The 16,711-nt window shown below is 32.4% G+C and overlaps 2 protein-coding genes across 4 annotated transcripts in view; one reads left to right on the forward strand and one right to left on the reverse strand.

Moving 5' to 3' along the window:
* LOC117573221 (paired box protein Pax-6) overlaps positions 1 to 1,355 on the reverse strand; it is a 37,868-nt gene extending 36,513 nt beyond the window's left edge. For 2 of the 3 annotated variants that reach the window (XM_052006239.1, XM_052006237.1), the window contains exon 1: positions 1,298 to 1,319. In XM_052006239.1, coding sequence (XP_051862199.1) covers positions 1,298 to 1,304 — 7 coding nt within the window. In that variant the 5' untranslated portion in view covers positions 1,305 to 1,319. Of the gene's footprint in view, positions 1 to 1,297 lie in introns of all 3 variants that reach the window. The other variant, XM_052006240.1, reaches the window with a different exon arrangement.
* On the forward strand, positions 1,287 to 15,825 carry LOC117573126 (inhibin beta chain). Its single transcript, XM_052006288.1, has 7 exons — positions 1,287 to 1,417; positions 4,474 to 5,619; positions 7,060 to 7,211; positions 7,411 to 8,155; positions 11,405 to 11,685; positions 11,742 to 12,388; positions 12,970 to 15,825. Exons 2-6 carry the CDS (start codon positions 4,584 to 4,586, stop codon positions 12,384 to 12,386), a joined length of 2,859 nt encoding a protein of 952 aa, XP_051862248.1. The 5' UTR covers positions 1,287 to 1,417; positions 4,474 to 4,583; the 3' UTR covers positions 12,387 to 12,388; positions 12,970 to 15,825.
* The last annotated feature ends 886 nt before the right edge of the window (positions 15,826 to 16,711 follow it).

Raw genomic sequence — 16,711 nt, forward strand, 5'->3', positions numbered from 1 at the left:
ATAATTCAATAATGTATACTAAAATACTTACATAGTAAGAAAAAAATTCTTAACATCCATATGTTAAAGTATGAATTTTATATCTAGAAACAATAATAGAGTCTGGAGTCTGAGAGTAGTGAAAATGAAATCAATTTGATATATTATTCGAAAAGTATGTTAACTTCATTAGATTTAATAATTGATCAAAGTAAATATTTAGCACATATTGCTGAAACAGTATCTATATATATACAATACCTACATATGTATGTATGTATATATAGAAGTTTGTCTATACATTAGTGGTATATTGTGGTATACTTATGCGTATACATATGCATGTATGTTTTTATGTGCTTCACGTGCACTCGTGTGAGTGATCATATATATTTATAGGAAATGAAGCAGCGAACCGTAATTCCTCAAGCCACTAACACAATGACAGAAACTCACCCGCACATTATGGGGCTCAGAGTATTTGTGACTATGACTTCAACTCCATGGCTTATAACAAAGTTTTAGCTTGTTTGAGATGTATGCAGGGAACTACTCAAAATGATAAATGCAATCACACATCTTTTAGTTTAGCTCTTCAAAATTAATTACCACCACTATCAACTTCATATTGAAACATCTGTATTTTCCCGAGAAATATAATTATAATATAAATCCATTGAATTTGAAGAATATATAAATTTATTTGGGCTACAATTAAAGTCATTTATTTCTGTATCTTCTTTCATATTTAAATATTACGGTTAATGAAAGAATAAATTGTTGGTTTTTAAATTACCGCCATTGAAACATTACCATTCACTTGTGTCGTCATTGTGTTAGTTTTCGCAGTGAATGGCAATTTTCCAGTGGTGATAATGATATTTGATAGCATAACATTTCGATACATAACATTCGTTTTCATTACCATTTTAATTTTTACAGTGGCAATATGAACTTCGAAACGGTTTCAAAGCAGTATTATTCATAATTAATACTTCAATCACACTACTCCATTGTAATAAAAAAAAAACATTGATGAAAAATTACATTTTATAAATTGGACAATTTCTGTGTAACCATATATTTTGATTTAGCTTAGCACTTAGTTGGGTACATACACAGCAAAAAGCTTTTGTCACGGTGCCATGACGGTCAGCTGATATCTATGTCAAAAATATCTTATTTTATACGCAAAATTAGGAAATCGAAAAAAAATGTTTGTAAAAGATTAAAGTATATAATAGAAGATGAAAATATGTAAGAGAAATTACTCAGCATTAATTAGTAGAATATAAAAAGTTTGGAAATAGGGCTTAACTATGCATATCAGATGCTAATCGAGTGGTGACTGACTGTTCGTTTATTTGTTTGCGCATTTCGTTATTTTATTTTCATTTAGTCCGTTAACGCCGAGCTGAATAAACGCGAAATCGCATAGGTGTGTGTGAAAATTAAATACTGGTTAAAATTACGAAACTGTAACGAAAACAGTGAGATAAATGTATAAAAAATTTAATATTTAAATCGTCAAATAAATATTTACAAGCAAAATAATTATTTACCATTTTATAGATTTAATAACTAACAATATTATTCACAAGCCACTCAAAACTTTGTGGCACATTTTGCCTGATAATGTAAATTAGAGGATTCGGCCTCGACATAACCATATAAATATAATAGCAATATACCATAGCAAGAGTAGTTGAATCAATTTTTTACAAATAACATGTATGTATATAAATTTGATGTCTTGATTTTGTATGAATCTTTTTCAATTAAGGTTACAATTATGTTTATGTTATTTTACATTTGTAGATAGTTGGATGTACGTATTCATATGTACAAATTTTATGTAGTTAACCACTCTTTTCCCAAGACTTAATATTTCTATGATATATGTAGATAGCTAAGGTATCCTTAAGCTATATATGTATGTATGTATATATATACATACATATGTAACTATATGTATTTACAAGTATTTGTACAAAGTAATAATACTCTTTTACCCTATGTTATGCGTACGAGTATAAAAAGTTCGGTAAGAGGGTGGCTCTATAGCCTTAGCCTGAACACTATTGAGTTATGAACCGGGATTGCCATTGCTTTGCTTTTCTTTCATGACCTTTAAAGCATCCCGACCCATTGCAGATACTTGTACTTTGTATTTTGTCGTGTTTGTTTAGTTGGCGTCGTCTCGTCGCATCTTTTTGACTGGCAGTAGTTACAGATTTTTTATGTGGTTATCTATAAGTATATAAATACTTACGTCATATGTCGTGACAAGTGCCAAGTATGAAGAACTGAAATTAAGACTAAGAAATTAATGCAAATATTTGTATACTAGCTAGCTTGGCTCACAGCTTCGCCCGAGTGGCAAAATAGAGATAACTTGCCTTCATACGACGATATACGACATAGGGGAACCTACTGAAGTCTAAAAATATATTGTTAAATTTTTGTAGTTAAAATAAAATTTTATTATAAAAAATGTGGTGTGTATCGACCACTCCAAATAACAATTACAACCGAAATGTTGATGTTACTTGACAAAAAAAGGGAAAACGTTTTGAGGCTATCTGATAAAATAGAAAATTTGCAAATCAGGGTTCATTTTTCATACTCGCTACCCATAGGATAGAAGGGCATTATTACTTTGTGCCGATATCGATCTAGCCGCAGACAAAGTGTGTTTTCAATTTTTGACACGCCCATTTCGCCACCGCAAATCGTTAAAAATTGAAAAAATGCGTAATTTCAAAGCTAGAGTCGCGAATATATGCAATAATAACTATAGTAATTGTGATTGTTTTTAGATAAAAATTGTCGAAGTTATTAAAGAAATACTTCTGTATAGCAAAAACTCCTACATACTAAGGGTCTTAGTTGCTTTGGCTGACAATCTGGTATATTGTAGTCTATGGTATATTTTGAATGTGGTACTATATTGATATACCAAATATATCATTTGGTGCATATGTAGTATTTTATAGTATTTTTTCGGTATATTTTGAGAATAATACCGCAATACTTCGATTTTATTCAAAATGGGAAGCGGGTATCTCACAGTGGAGCACACTCGACTGTAGCTTTCTTACTTGTTTTTTTTTTAATTATGTACCCGGGACTTGCCCTGTTGCTTATTTAACAATTTGTATCTGATCGCAACCAAATTTTGAGAGGCCACAACTATTGTAATTATTATTGTATGTATCTCAAAATATACCAGATAGTCTCGGCTGTTGGCACTAATCAAGAATATATATATATACATATATAGTTTATAGGGCCAGAGATGCCTCCTTATGGCCATTATGTTATGAAAAGCCTGCATCTGGGATTTTGCGGTATCAGGAATTACAATAGTAAGATTAACCTCTGATTAAGTATGGTTAAGACAAAATAGGTATGTTTATCTGTTTGTCCGTATGAAAATATATGTATAATATATAAATAACTCTGATGTGATCAAGTCCAAGGTTGACCTGTAGAGCAATAGAGTGACTGAATGCATCTGTGATCGTGTGTATCTATTGGATCCCAAGCCACTAGGTCGTCGATGAGATCGCGATGCCCTTGCCAAAGTGGGGGTATGTGTCGATATCCGAAATTTGGTTTCCGATCAGATAAAAATTGTATAAGTTATTTAAGAAGCCTTTGGTATAATGATTTGGTAGATTTTAAGAATAATACCGCTATATTTTGGGGTTTTTATACCCGCTACCCATAGGGTAGAAGGGTATTATAACTTTGTGCCGACAGGAAATGTATGTAATAGGTAGAAGGAGGCATCTCCGACCTTATATCAGCGTCAAAAGCCGAGACGATCTAGCCATGTCCGTCTGTCCATCCGTATGAACACAAAGATCTCAGAGAAAATAGGAGATGGAGCTATAATTTTTTTTGACAGCATTTGTTATGTTTGCACACAGATCAAGTTTGTTTCAAATTTTTGTCACGCCCCCTCCCGCCCCCGAAAATCAAAAAAATCGAATAATAAGTGTAGAGCCAGAGCTACGAATTTTGGTGTATACAATAATAACTATAGTATTTATGATTCCTGAAAATTTGATTGCAATCAAATAAAAATGATTAAAGAAATACTTTTGGATGGGCAAAAACGCCTACTTACTAGGGATCTTAGTTGCTTTGGCCGACAATCTGGTACATTGTGCCGTCTATGGTATATTTTGAATGTGGTATTGATATACCAAATATACCATTTGGTATATTTTTAGTAATTTTTGTAGTTTTTTTTTTGTATATTTTGAAAATAATACCGCAATATTTTGCTTTAATTCAAAATGGGTAGCGGGTATCTCACAGTCGAGCACACTCGACTGTAGCTTTCTAACTTGTTTTAAATCGATTGCGAGTTTGTACAGCCGAGCAGTTTCCTATAGCTTTTTTACTTACTGTTGTACATTTATGAAAAAGTATTATTATTTTTAATTGTTCACAAATATGTTCATATTTTAAATGTACTTGCAGCCATTGATAAAATCATCGAAGTGCCTTTACGAGCTATATGAAGCGTGTGCAAATCATTGGAAAAAAAATTGAAAAGTGCCTAAATGATGTAGTGGCGGCTCAATAAAAAAATGGTGTTTGACTTTGTACCACAACAACTGGCTCCATTTGGATGCCGAACTGCCACCAGCAGTAGCTGCAATATCAGTAGCAAATGTTATTTCAATTGTTCATGCTTCTGTTGCCGTCAGGGATGTTGCACTGTCATATCTTGTTGCTGCTGCTATTGCAGCAGCGAATTGAGTATCAACTTGTGCTGCAGCAATCTCCGCCGTTCATCACCTACTACACTAAAGCCTTTACACAAAAAGTGGAACGGCAGTCTAAGCGTAATTCCAGCAATAGTCCTGTCAATTATATATCATTGGTTAGTTCAAATCATAAGGATATTAGAAAGCGTCTTGCTGCTGCATCGTAAAAAAAAGAATCCGCTAGGAGTAGCAATTATAAGACGCTTACACAGTGTATGGAAGACATCACCGAGTGTTAGTAACAGTGCCAATCCTCAGTGCTTAGATCTCCGAAAGGAATTGAAAGAGCAATGTCGACATGTACATATGTGCTATGATATTGCCAATGATCAGCAGTTAAAGTCGAACAATTTATGCAAAATGTTTTGCAACAACCGTAAACGACAACGAAGGCGTAAGCGAAGGCGTAGAAGACGTAGGCACAACAATAATAACAATAACATTGGCAACAGCAAGCAAACAGCAAGCCACAATCGAAAAAGGCAGCAGCAACCTAATAAACGATGTGATATTCGATGCTGCCAAAGCAATATGCCTCCAAACTTTAGTCTATCCAAGGCTACTTCTGAGAATATGCCTGGATCTATGTCAGCCCTCAGTGAATTCATGTACTCGTGGACATTATCGCACTCCCATGTGCATTCTATAGACACTTTGCCACGGCATTGCTTTAAGGCAAACCGGAATCGTGCAAATTTTGTTTGGCTGTTAATTGGACTCTTCTGGCTGGAAGTAAAACTAATCAATTGCAATACAATCAATGTGAACAGTGGTGGCTATGTCTCGAATCTTGCAATCGTGCAAAAAGCATGTACGCTATGTCAACTTGAGATGGCAAACATTTACGCAGATAAAGGTAAGTGGCTAGTGCTCGTTAGTTATTTCATTTCATCGGATTATTATCATATCCATCGAATTACACCTTGTACGTGAAGTAATTTACGATCCTAGATCAAATTTTTCAAAGGTCCCGCAGATATCAAAACCAATCAAGTTCCAATCACAACCTAACTTTAGGTGTCATAAAACCCAATTGGCGTTACTGTTCATATTTACGTGCAGAGTTGATGAAGATTTAAAAACCATTATTTGGGCTCTCCGGTACCTTAAATCTCACAATTTTGGCTTTAAGTTGGGATCTGGTTGGTTTTGATTTCTGTTACACACCCGATATGTATGTTCTACATAAACTTGCAATGCTATTTATTTACTATTCTTTTCTATAAGTATTAGAGCAGACAATATTGGGCAGTTTAGTTTTCATATTCAGTAAAAATAGATAGAAGGTATTTCACAGTTACCACCTTCGACTCGCCATTTTCCAGCACAAAAAAAAACACAATTCTTCAAATATATGTCGTGAATCTCTTTTATACGGAGGAAGAGAGTAGACCGCTATAATTAATCTTAAATAATTTAATAAAGTCAACAGAAACTAAAAAAATAGATTTACATAAATATTGTACTTTTTTATAATTTGAATTTTACACAAGAAAATACACAAAAATATTAAATATGGAAAACTATTGGTTTACAAACCAAACATTTGAATTGTCGATACACAAATTTCTGGATATTTAATCTACAAAAAGAATTTGTGTTCATTAGGACTCATACAAACATTCAAACACATACATACAATTCCCAATACAGAAAAATTTTGTTTCCTTAGTCGAAAGAAACCCACCGAAATATGTTTGAAAATTATTTTAATTTAGCTTTCAGAATATTAATTGTATATAAACTACTTTAAAATTAGTAGGTATTTTCAGAATCGAAAATATGACAATCATCTGTTTTTATTCACTCCATTGAATGAAAATGAATAAAATAAAACTATTTTTATTTTGAGAAATTACTTATTAATTCTCATTAATTACCATTAATAATATTGGATTTAAAATTAATTTGTTAGTTTAAAATATTACAAAACAATAAAAGAGAAAACGCATTGGGCAAAGAACTGTTGTGATTTTTGCAAACTCATATTGAAAAGTACATATGTACATATTAAAGAATAATAAAGTTGGTTTTCTCACTTGTTTGGTATGTTTATACTTTAAACATCACACTTTCATTTTCTAACTGGCTCGCATAGTTCAAAAGCTTTTTACAACATGAAATTCAGAAAAGATTTTCATAAAATAGTGTAACTGTGTTTGAACAATCTGTATTTTTCTTTTCGAACCAAGATGAAAGGAAATATACATATACAAATATGCCGCTGCATAGGTATAACTGTTAACTTACATAATTTTACATTACATCACACTTTACAATTGTCACATTTACACAGATAACCCTCACATAGACTACAACAATAACAATAACAATAACAATAACATGTACAATAACAATGACTTCAACAAGGTAAAAATGAGTCGTATCCATAAGAAACCTGATGATCACTACAACCTCAATACCAACAATAATAAAAATAATAATAATAATAATAATAATAATAATAATAATAATAATAATAATAATAATAATAATAATAATAATAATAATAATAATAATAATAATAATAATAATAATAATAATAATAATAATAATAATAATAATAATAAATAATAATAATAATAATAATAATAATAATAATAATAATAATAATTATATTTACTATAAAAATAATCATGATAATAATAATAATGACCATCATCATATTAACAATATTATGCTCAGCGATCGTGTGCGTTTGGAGTCAATAAAACGACAGATACTCAGCAAACTTGGACTCAGTCAGAAGCCAAATGTATCGCATCCTTTGCCGAAACAATTTATCTGGGAGACGATTTATCGAGCGGATGGTGGCCTTAACATTGCGCATGATGACACATTTCAGATTAGTGGAAGCAGTCGAGTAATCAATAAAAAGCCGCCGAAACTGCGAAATTTAGTGATGATCAATGACTACAGTTATAAAAATGATGCCAAACAAACACATCGCAGAAATTCCAAATCATCGAATTGGGTTCCACATAATCCAAGAACTTTAATAGGAATAAAATCAGACTCTAAGGAGTGGCGAAATAGGCAAAATAAAAAGAGGAATCAAAGGGCAAATGCTTACAATAAATCAACATATCTTTTAGATATACATCGTAGTAGTGATAGTGTTAACACTAACTCGGATAACGCGAACTATCAACAACAGCATGATCCAATGTATTATCGTAATATCAACAACGGAGAACAAATACATTCAAAACTGAAGGATCTTAATGCAAATACTAATAACAACGCTCCCACACAGTATTATACCAATTATGAAGAGGAAAATATGATTCACGAGTCTATACCTATGGATATACCTGATCAAGATGCACTTGGATTTGAGCGCGAAGACTTCTTTGGTAACACTCAAGAGATTATCACATTTGCAGAGGAAGGTAAGGAATAAAATCATATTAATATATAAATCCAAATACATCTACTATGTAACATTCTGTATCCTGAATAACTGGCAAATGCTTAGGGGTTGCAATTTTAATTGTAAGACTGTCTAAACGTTAGATATAGTTTTCACATTGAAGACTTCAATATTAACTAATAGTTCTAATTTCCCGCCTTAGTGTTGTAAATGAAAGAGCAAATAATCTATTAAAATTCGTTCCTAACGCGTTGTTACCACATGCGCGAAATCGTGTTTTTTCAGTGCAACTCCAAATAAAAAAGAAACATTCTGTATTCTGACTGACTGGCAAATGCGAAGAGCTTGCAACTTAAATTGTGAAACTGCGTGAACGGTAGATCTAGTTGTCACATTCATTCCAGTATCATAGTATCGATGCCCTTTATTTATTTTTTTTTGGAAATTACGGAACGAATTGCCGCCACGAAAATGTTTGACGAGTGTTTTCCGTTACCCATAGGGTAGAAGGGTATTATAACTTTGTGCCGGAAGGAAAGGTATGTTAGAAGGCATCTCCGACCCTATAAAGTACGAGTATATATATTCTTGATCTAGCAATGATTTGCCTTTATTCAAAATGGGTAGCGGGTATCTCACAGTCGAGCACACACGACTGTAGCAGCTACTGCTACCTAAGCACCCGTTCTAGCTTAAATAGACCTAAATATATATTTAGGTAGAAAACAATAATTCTTACTGCTACTACTAATACAGAAACAGTATGTATGTGTGAGTCAGTTTTGATGAGTCATTTGTGGGGTTTATGTCTGCTACTGCATACAATGGAAGGAGATTAGAGAAATAATACTTTTAGCATATACAACGCAATGCGTAGTAGTGTAGTGAACAGAAGCTGGTGTAAATTATTGAAAGAGGGCTGGAAGTTGTACAATGCTGAATGAGTTTTAAACTCAACTGCAATTTCACACGGAAGTAACGTACATACCACTGTTCGGACTCATCAAGTATACGGCCTCTTGCTTCTGGCCTGAGGCATAACCCCTTCTCACAACCTAGCCCCAATTCCCTGCTGACTGTCAACGAGTGTGAATAAGCGGCGAAGTATTATATACCTACTGTCTGAGTGTTTAGCTTAGACAGTGTACGTGAAGTACTTTTACTATTGTTCTAAAGTGTGAAGCAAGTACACCAGACACAAAAAAGGTGAAAACAATTTTAAATTTGTTTGAGTTTTGAATTGAACTAGAATTTTGCATATACCACATTATCACTAAATATACACAAATTTGTTACACTTTAATTCTATCAAAAAATAAATTACATATTTTCAACCTAAAGCACCAATTCTTAACTTCAATTAATTATGGAATAACCAATTCCGATTTTTAATAAAAACAAAACGAAAGCTGTAATATATTTTCGTTAATGTATACTAAATTAATATACCGAAAAATAACAAATAATATTTTTACATTAATTTATATATGCCATAGATATAAAATATTAAATTGTCTTCCAAAATTCTATGGCTTTGTTAATTTTATCATAAAGGATGTAGTTATTATGACATGTACAACAAGTAAGAAAGCTACAGTCGAGTACACTCGACTGTGAGATACCCGCTACCCATTTTAAATAAAAGCAATATATGTTGCGGTATTATTCCCAAAATATACAAATATACTGCAAAAATACTAAAAATATACCAAATGCTATATGTGGTATATCGGTGTAGTACCACATTCAAAATATACCATACACGGCACAATATACCAGATTGTCAGCCAAAGCAACTAAGACCCCTAGTAAGTAGGCGTTTTTGCCCATACAAAAGTATTTCTTTAATAACTTCCAAAATTTTTATCTGCTCGCAACCAAATTCTCAGGAATCATAACTACTAGAGTTATTATTGTATATACCAAAATTCGCAATTCTAGCTTTAAAATTCCGCTTGTTATTCGATTTTTTTGATTTGCGGGGGCGGAAATGGGCGTGGCAAAAATTTGAAACAAACTTGATCTGCGTGCAAACATAACAAATACTGTCGATTATAGCTCTATCTCTTATAGTCTCTGAGATCTAGGTGTTCATACGGACAGACGGACAGACACACAGACGGACATGGCAAGATCGACTCGGCTGTTGACGCTGATCAAGAATATATATACTTTATAGGGTCGGAGATGCCTCCTTCTACCTGTTACATACATTTCCTGTTGGCACAAAGTTATAATACCCTTCTACCCTATGGGTAGCGGGTATAAAAATCGCTTTTTGAGGATAGGTAGGCTAAAATCTAAATCGAATGTGTACTGCCTTCAATAATAATAAATGTCGTCAATAAGAAACTTTAGGCCTATCTCATATAGTCTCTAAGATTTATCTTCATACAGACAGACGGGCATGGCTTCTGCTTTTTCTGCTGGCACCACTTGTGTTATATATTGTTTATCCTCTATACTTTTACTGTGAATAGTTCTGTTAGTAAATCGGGAGATTTATCATCGAAATCAAATAAATATAATTTATAGATAGAGTTGTGCATCCGTTTACTCATAATGGGAATATAAAGAACAAGCTAGAGTCGCTACCCATTTTGAATAAAAGCAAAAATACTACAAAAAATACTAAAAATATACTATAATGGTGTATTTGGTATATCAATGTAATGCCACCTTCAAAATATACCATAGACGGCACAATGTACCAGATTGTCGGCCAAAGCAACTAAGAGCCCTTGTAAGAAGGCGTTTTTGCCCATACAAAAGTATTTCTTTAATACCTTCCACAATTTTTATCTGAAGGCAATCAAATTTTCAGGACTCATAAATACTATAGTTATTATTATATACATAAAAATATGCAGCAGTAGCTTTAAAATTACGCTTGTTATTTGATTTTTTTGATTTTCGGGGGCGGCCAAAATTTGAAACAAACTTGATCTGTGTGCAAACATAACAAATACTGTCGATTATAGCTCTATCTCTTATAGTCTCTGAGATCTAGGTGTTCATACGGACAGACGCACAGACAGACAGACGGACATGGCTAGATCGTCTCGGCTATTGATGCTGATCAAAAATATATATGCTTTATAGGTTCAGAGAGGGCTCATTCTAGCTGTTACATACATTTCCTGCCGGTACAAAGTTATAATACGCTTCTACCCTATGGGTAGTGGGTATAAAAATTGACTTTCGTGCATATTGAACAATGTCAACCGCTAGTACTAAAATCTACTGATATATATGTTGTTTGCTGCAGGAACACAATATCATCAATATCGTATAGTTGAGTTTTCTCCACAAAAAACATGGACACCAAATCAAAAGCTATCTATTCGAAGTGCGCAAATGCATTTACGAATTGAGAAACACCGTAATGGCAAGGATGCAACATCACCAGGAATTAATTTTCAAATACAAAAATTATTTGAAATAAAGGGAAAAAAGAAGAACCATTACATTGGAAGTGGAAGTGTGCCTCGCGAACGAATTAAAATATGGGTATTCCGTATGACTGATAACATTAATATCACAGAAAAGGTATGCAATTTTATTTATTCAATAATAACAATGTTAATTTATGATTCTGATACTAGGTAGTTGATCAAGCTTTCTTATTCCGGGCGTCATTTGAAGTTGTAACCGACAATTTGGGTTGGCAACGTTTTGACATGACCGAAACAATTAGGGAGTGGTACAGCGATCACAAGAATAGAAATTTGCGTCTGTTGATTGACTGCACGGGATGTGGAAGCCAATATTCATTGCACTTGTTCCCAAGGTCGTCGTCCATCCAAGCAGCTTCAAAAAATATGAAATCGGTGAATAACGTAAATCCGAATCGCCCTTTCCTTGTGCTTCATACCGAGCCAACAAGACCGAGACGTGTGAGAAGACGTGCTTTGGATTGTGGTGGTACCACTAGTGGACAATGCTGTAAGGAATCGTTTTATGTATCGTTTAAGGCGCTTGGATGGGACGATTGGATCATCGCACCCCGTGGGTATTTTGCAAATTATTGCCGTGGCGAATGCACTGGGCCTTTTCGAACTCCGGATACATTTCAAACATTTCATACGCATTTCATAGAAGAATATCGAAAAATGGGACTGTTAAATGGAATGAAACCCTGTTGTGCTCCTGTCAAGTTCTCGAGCATGTCGTTGATCTACTATGGCGACGAGGGTATAATTAAACGTGATTTGCCAAAAATGGTTGTTGACGAATGCGGCTGTCCTTAAGAGTAAGTCATTCAAAATGCACTTTATAATATATATGGGTAATTCTTTGACGGATTTGTCGCGACTTTACAGTGAAAAAAACATTAACTGAAACAATTTTAAAAATAAGAAAATGTTATTCTTAACTCTAGTTTTTATGATTCCTGAAATTTTGGTCTTATAATTTCATTATTATGAACAACAATTAGTTGTTTTTGAATATAGTACTGTATCAATATACCTCAAATAGCTTGTGGTATATTTTTAGTATTAGTATGAAATATTAATTTTGTAAATTTTGAAATTATTACCGCACTATTTTTCTTTAAATTAAAATGGGTAGCGGGTATTTTACGGACGAGTACACTCGATTGTAGCCCTCTTCCTTGCTTATTAAGAATATTTCCGCACTGATTTGCTTTTATTCAAAATGTGTAGCGGCATTTCACAGTAGAGCACATTCGACTGTAGCTTTTTTTTCTTAATTAGACCATGTGTTACCTATGTATTTCATTTCAACTGCAAATATTAATAGGCATGTTTGTATATATCAACACTCATATCAATGAAAATTTACTTAAACTAATTTCTTTGTTTCTTGCAGTACTTTTTGGATCTTATTCTGGACTTTCGTAACCATGATATCTTCCGTCTGTCAAAATTATATTATTTTGGACATGAGTTCATTGGAAACATCGAACAGTTTAACAAGTGTGTCACACATAACAAAAATCTTGAAAATTTACTAATTTTGTGTACGTATTTGAATGTATTAAAAATTAATACGTTGATAATTGAATGGATTAAATGATTTTGGAATGTACAAGTAGAACTCATTAACAAAAGTGCCTCTATAATATGCGATCGATCAACTGTATACATAAACATTGTAAACTGTTTTAATTTAATAACAACAATACTATAAAATTAATTATTTATATAAGTGACACTATTTTTGTAGCTGTTTCCAGAATTTCACAAAATAATTTGCCAATAATTTTTACCTTTCACATACAAAAAAAAAAATTATTTCGTTCATTACATTAATGTTAGGGAGTCATTCATTCAGCATAAAGTCAATTACTCAGAAATATTTCCTGACTAAATAATCATATTATCCTATCCTCAAAGTTTATGTAAAGTATATGTTCTTATTCTATTACATGATTATTCTTATTATTCTTTTAGAATATTATATTTTATTTATAACAATTTATTGAAATGTGTTTCAAATTACATATATGTTATCTTTTTATACCCGCTACCCATAGGGTAGAAGGGTATTATAACTTTGTGCCGACAGGAAATGTATGTAACAGGTAGAAGGAGTCACTCCGACCCTATAAAGTATATATATTCTTGATCAGGGTCAACAGCCGAGACGATCTAGCCATGTCCGTCTGTCCGTCTGTGTGTCTGTCCGTCTGTCCGTATGAACACCTGGATCTCAGAGACTATAAGAGATAGAGCTATAATTTTCGACAGCATTTGTTATGTTTGCACGCAGATCAAGTTTGTTTCAAATTTTTGCCACGCCCCCTTCCGCCCCCGCAAATCAAAAACATCGAATAACAAGCGTAATTTTAAAGCTAGAGTTACGAATTTTGGTATATACAATAATAACTATAGTAGTTATGATTCCTAAAAATTTTGTTGAGATCAGATAAAAATTGTCGAAGTTTTTAAAGAAATACTTTTGTATGGGCAAAACCGCCTACTTACTAGGGGTCTTAGTTGCTTTGGCTGACAATCTGGTATATTGTGCCATCTATGGTATATTTTAAATGCGGTACTATATCGTTATACCACATATACCATTTGGTATATTTTTAGTATTTTTGCAGTACATTTGGTATATTTTGAGAATAATACCGCGAAATATATTTCTTTTATTCAACATGGGTAGCGGGTATCTCACAGTCGAGTACACTCGACCTGTAACTTTCTTACTTGTTTCCATTCAAATTTGAATTGTCTGATGCAAAATTTATGAACAATTGTCAAAGTAGTTGGTAATGTATATTATTAAACAAGAATATTTTTTAGTTTTAAATTTAACTGAGTTTATTCAGAACACACATAGTTATTAGTTTGAATTGTTAAATTACAAAATCAGTTTTTACCCATTGGGTCCACTTTTCAAACTTCAACTGACATTTAAACTCTCCAATATATGTGTTATATAATATATTGTATTGTTACAAAAGTCATATGTTTGAAATGTACTTTTCTTGATTACATTTGAAAATGAGTAAAATCTACTATCAATAACCGTACTTGAGAATATCTCCGACCAAGGTTTCAGCACATCCTTGAAAAAAATTAAAGATTAAAAAAAAAAGTCTTCATTTTATGGCCTTGAAAAGTCATTGGGTGCAATAAACCATATACAAACCTCTCTTCGACATCAATAAAATTTAACTAATCATTTGCTACATCTGTTTAGTTCAATAATTTCTCCCTACCATCATGGATTATGAATCGGAGATCCATTATTTCTTATCTGCCCGAGTATGTCTCGTTTGCTATCAAAGAATTCCTTAATAACGAAAGAACTGGTTTTATAAAAAGAGATTTTACCAAAGCTTTCGGCTCCGTTAATCATTCCCTTAATCTTATTGGATGCCCAATTAATTTGTTATGCTAGATATCTAATAATTTTGTTACTAATACGTGCATTACGAGTTACTTCTCGTGTTCTTCAGGGTAGTTATCTCAGCTCTTCACTTTTTATCACAATTTGAACATAATCTCGGGAACTAATATACGCAAATTATGTTAAATTATGCCTACATACAAACAATATCGAGTTGCAAGCAATATCTTGATGCTTTTCAGTTATGATGTATGTGAATTTGATAAAGTTCAACTGTTTTGTTTTTGTCCTTCCATAGAGTCAATCCGTATTTGGCTTCTCTCTTAATGAACGGTAAATATTTGGATAGAATGACTGCTGTTTTTGAGATACTCGCTACTCATACTTAATTCATTAATTTGGTGTCTCTTCAATATATGTTGTCTTTTTATATATATATTATATGTATAAACAAAATAAAACATAGTAATGACAACGGCGAATATATGTACTTACATAATAATGTATCCACTCCATTTATCACCTAAATAAAATAAAAATCTATGAATACCAAAACATTCATCTCGATCTAAGAATCAAGCAAAATATAATCTAATTATTACATCTATAACTTTCAAGCTAATAATAATTATTAATTCTATTATCTCAACTTTATAATATTTACATAAGTTAATAACTAGATAAACTGTATTTGTTTGTATTCATTTAACCAAAAAAAAATCTGTGTATACAAAGGATTCTTTTCATTAAATCATATTTAAAATTATATAATCTATATAAATCATGACATGTACGTATGCATAACGTATACAAATGAAACACCTAGTTTACAAGAAATAAAGTTGATTAAGAGAAAAAAAATATATACTTTTAAAAATTAACTAAAACTTTTTTATTGTCTTTTTGCCTTACTTACTAAAGTAAATAAATTAGAAACCTTTACAAATGTTAAATATTCGAATTAATAAAATGCTGGCAAGATCCTTTTTGTTAATTGTGCCGGCAGGAAATGTATGTAACAGGTAGAAGGAGGCATCTCCGACCCTATAAAGTATATACATATATTCTTGATCTGCGTCAACAGCTGAGACGATCTAGCTATACCCGTCTGTCCGTCTGACTGCCGTCTGTTCGTATAAACACCTAGATACGAGAGACTATAAATGATAGAGCTATAATTAATAATTTTTTCGACAGCATTTGTTATGTTTGCATGCAGATCAAGTTTGTTTCAAATATTTTCCACGACCACTTCCGCCCGGCAAATTGACAAAAATCGAATAACAAGCGTAATTTTAAAGGTAAAGTCGTACATATATATGTATATTGTACATATATATACAGTACTAAATATAGTTATTGTGATTCCTGAAAATTTAGTTGCGATCAGATAAAAATTGTCGAAGTTATTTAAGAAATACTTTTGTATGGGCCGGCACAAAGTTATAATGCCCTTATAATGCTACCCTATGGGTAGCGGGTATAAAAATCTAATAACAAGAGTAATTTTAAAGCTAGAGTTAGTAGTTATGATTCCTAAAAATTTGGTTGCGATCAGATAAAAATTGTCGAAGTTAATAAAGAAAAATGGGCAAAAACGCCTACTTACTAGGGGTCTTAGTTGCTTTGGCTGATAATCTGGTATATTGTGCCGTCTATGGTATATTTTGAATGCGGTACTATATCGATATACCACATATACCAGTTGGTATATTTTTAGGATTTTACAGTATATTTGGTATATTTTGAG

This window comes from Drosophila albomicans, chromosome 4 (genome assembly GCF_009650485.2).
Source record: "Drosophila albomicans strain 15112-1751.03 chromosome 4, ASM965048v2, whole genome shotgun sequence".
Taxonomy (NCBI): domain Eukaryota; kingdom Metazoa; phylum Arthropoda; class Insecta; order Diptera; family Drosophilidae; genus Drosophila; species Drosophila albomicans.

Bases quoted from the DNA above. Each gene is read 5' to 3' on its own strand.
- LOC117573126 (XM_052006288.1), top strand. From the start codon at position 4,584: ATGGTGTTTGACTTTGTACCACAACAACTGGCTCCATTTGGATGCCGA. The intron at 8,156-11,404 runs GTAAGGAATAAA...TGTTTGCTGCAG, and splicing joins TATCACATTTGCAGAGGAAG to GAACACAATATCATCAATAT. The intron at 11,686-11,741 runs GTATGCAATTTT...TTCTGATACTAG, and splicing joins ACATTAATATCACAGAAAAG to GTAGTTGATCAAGCTTTCTT.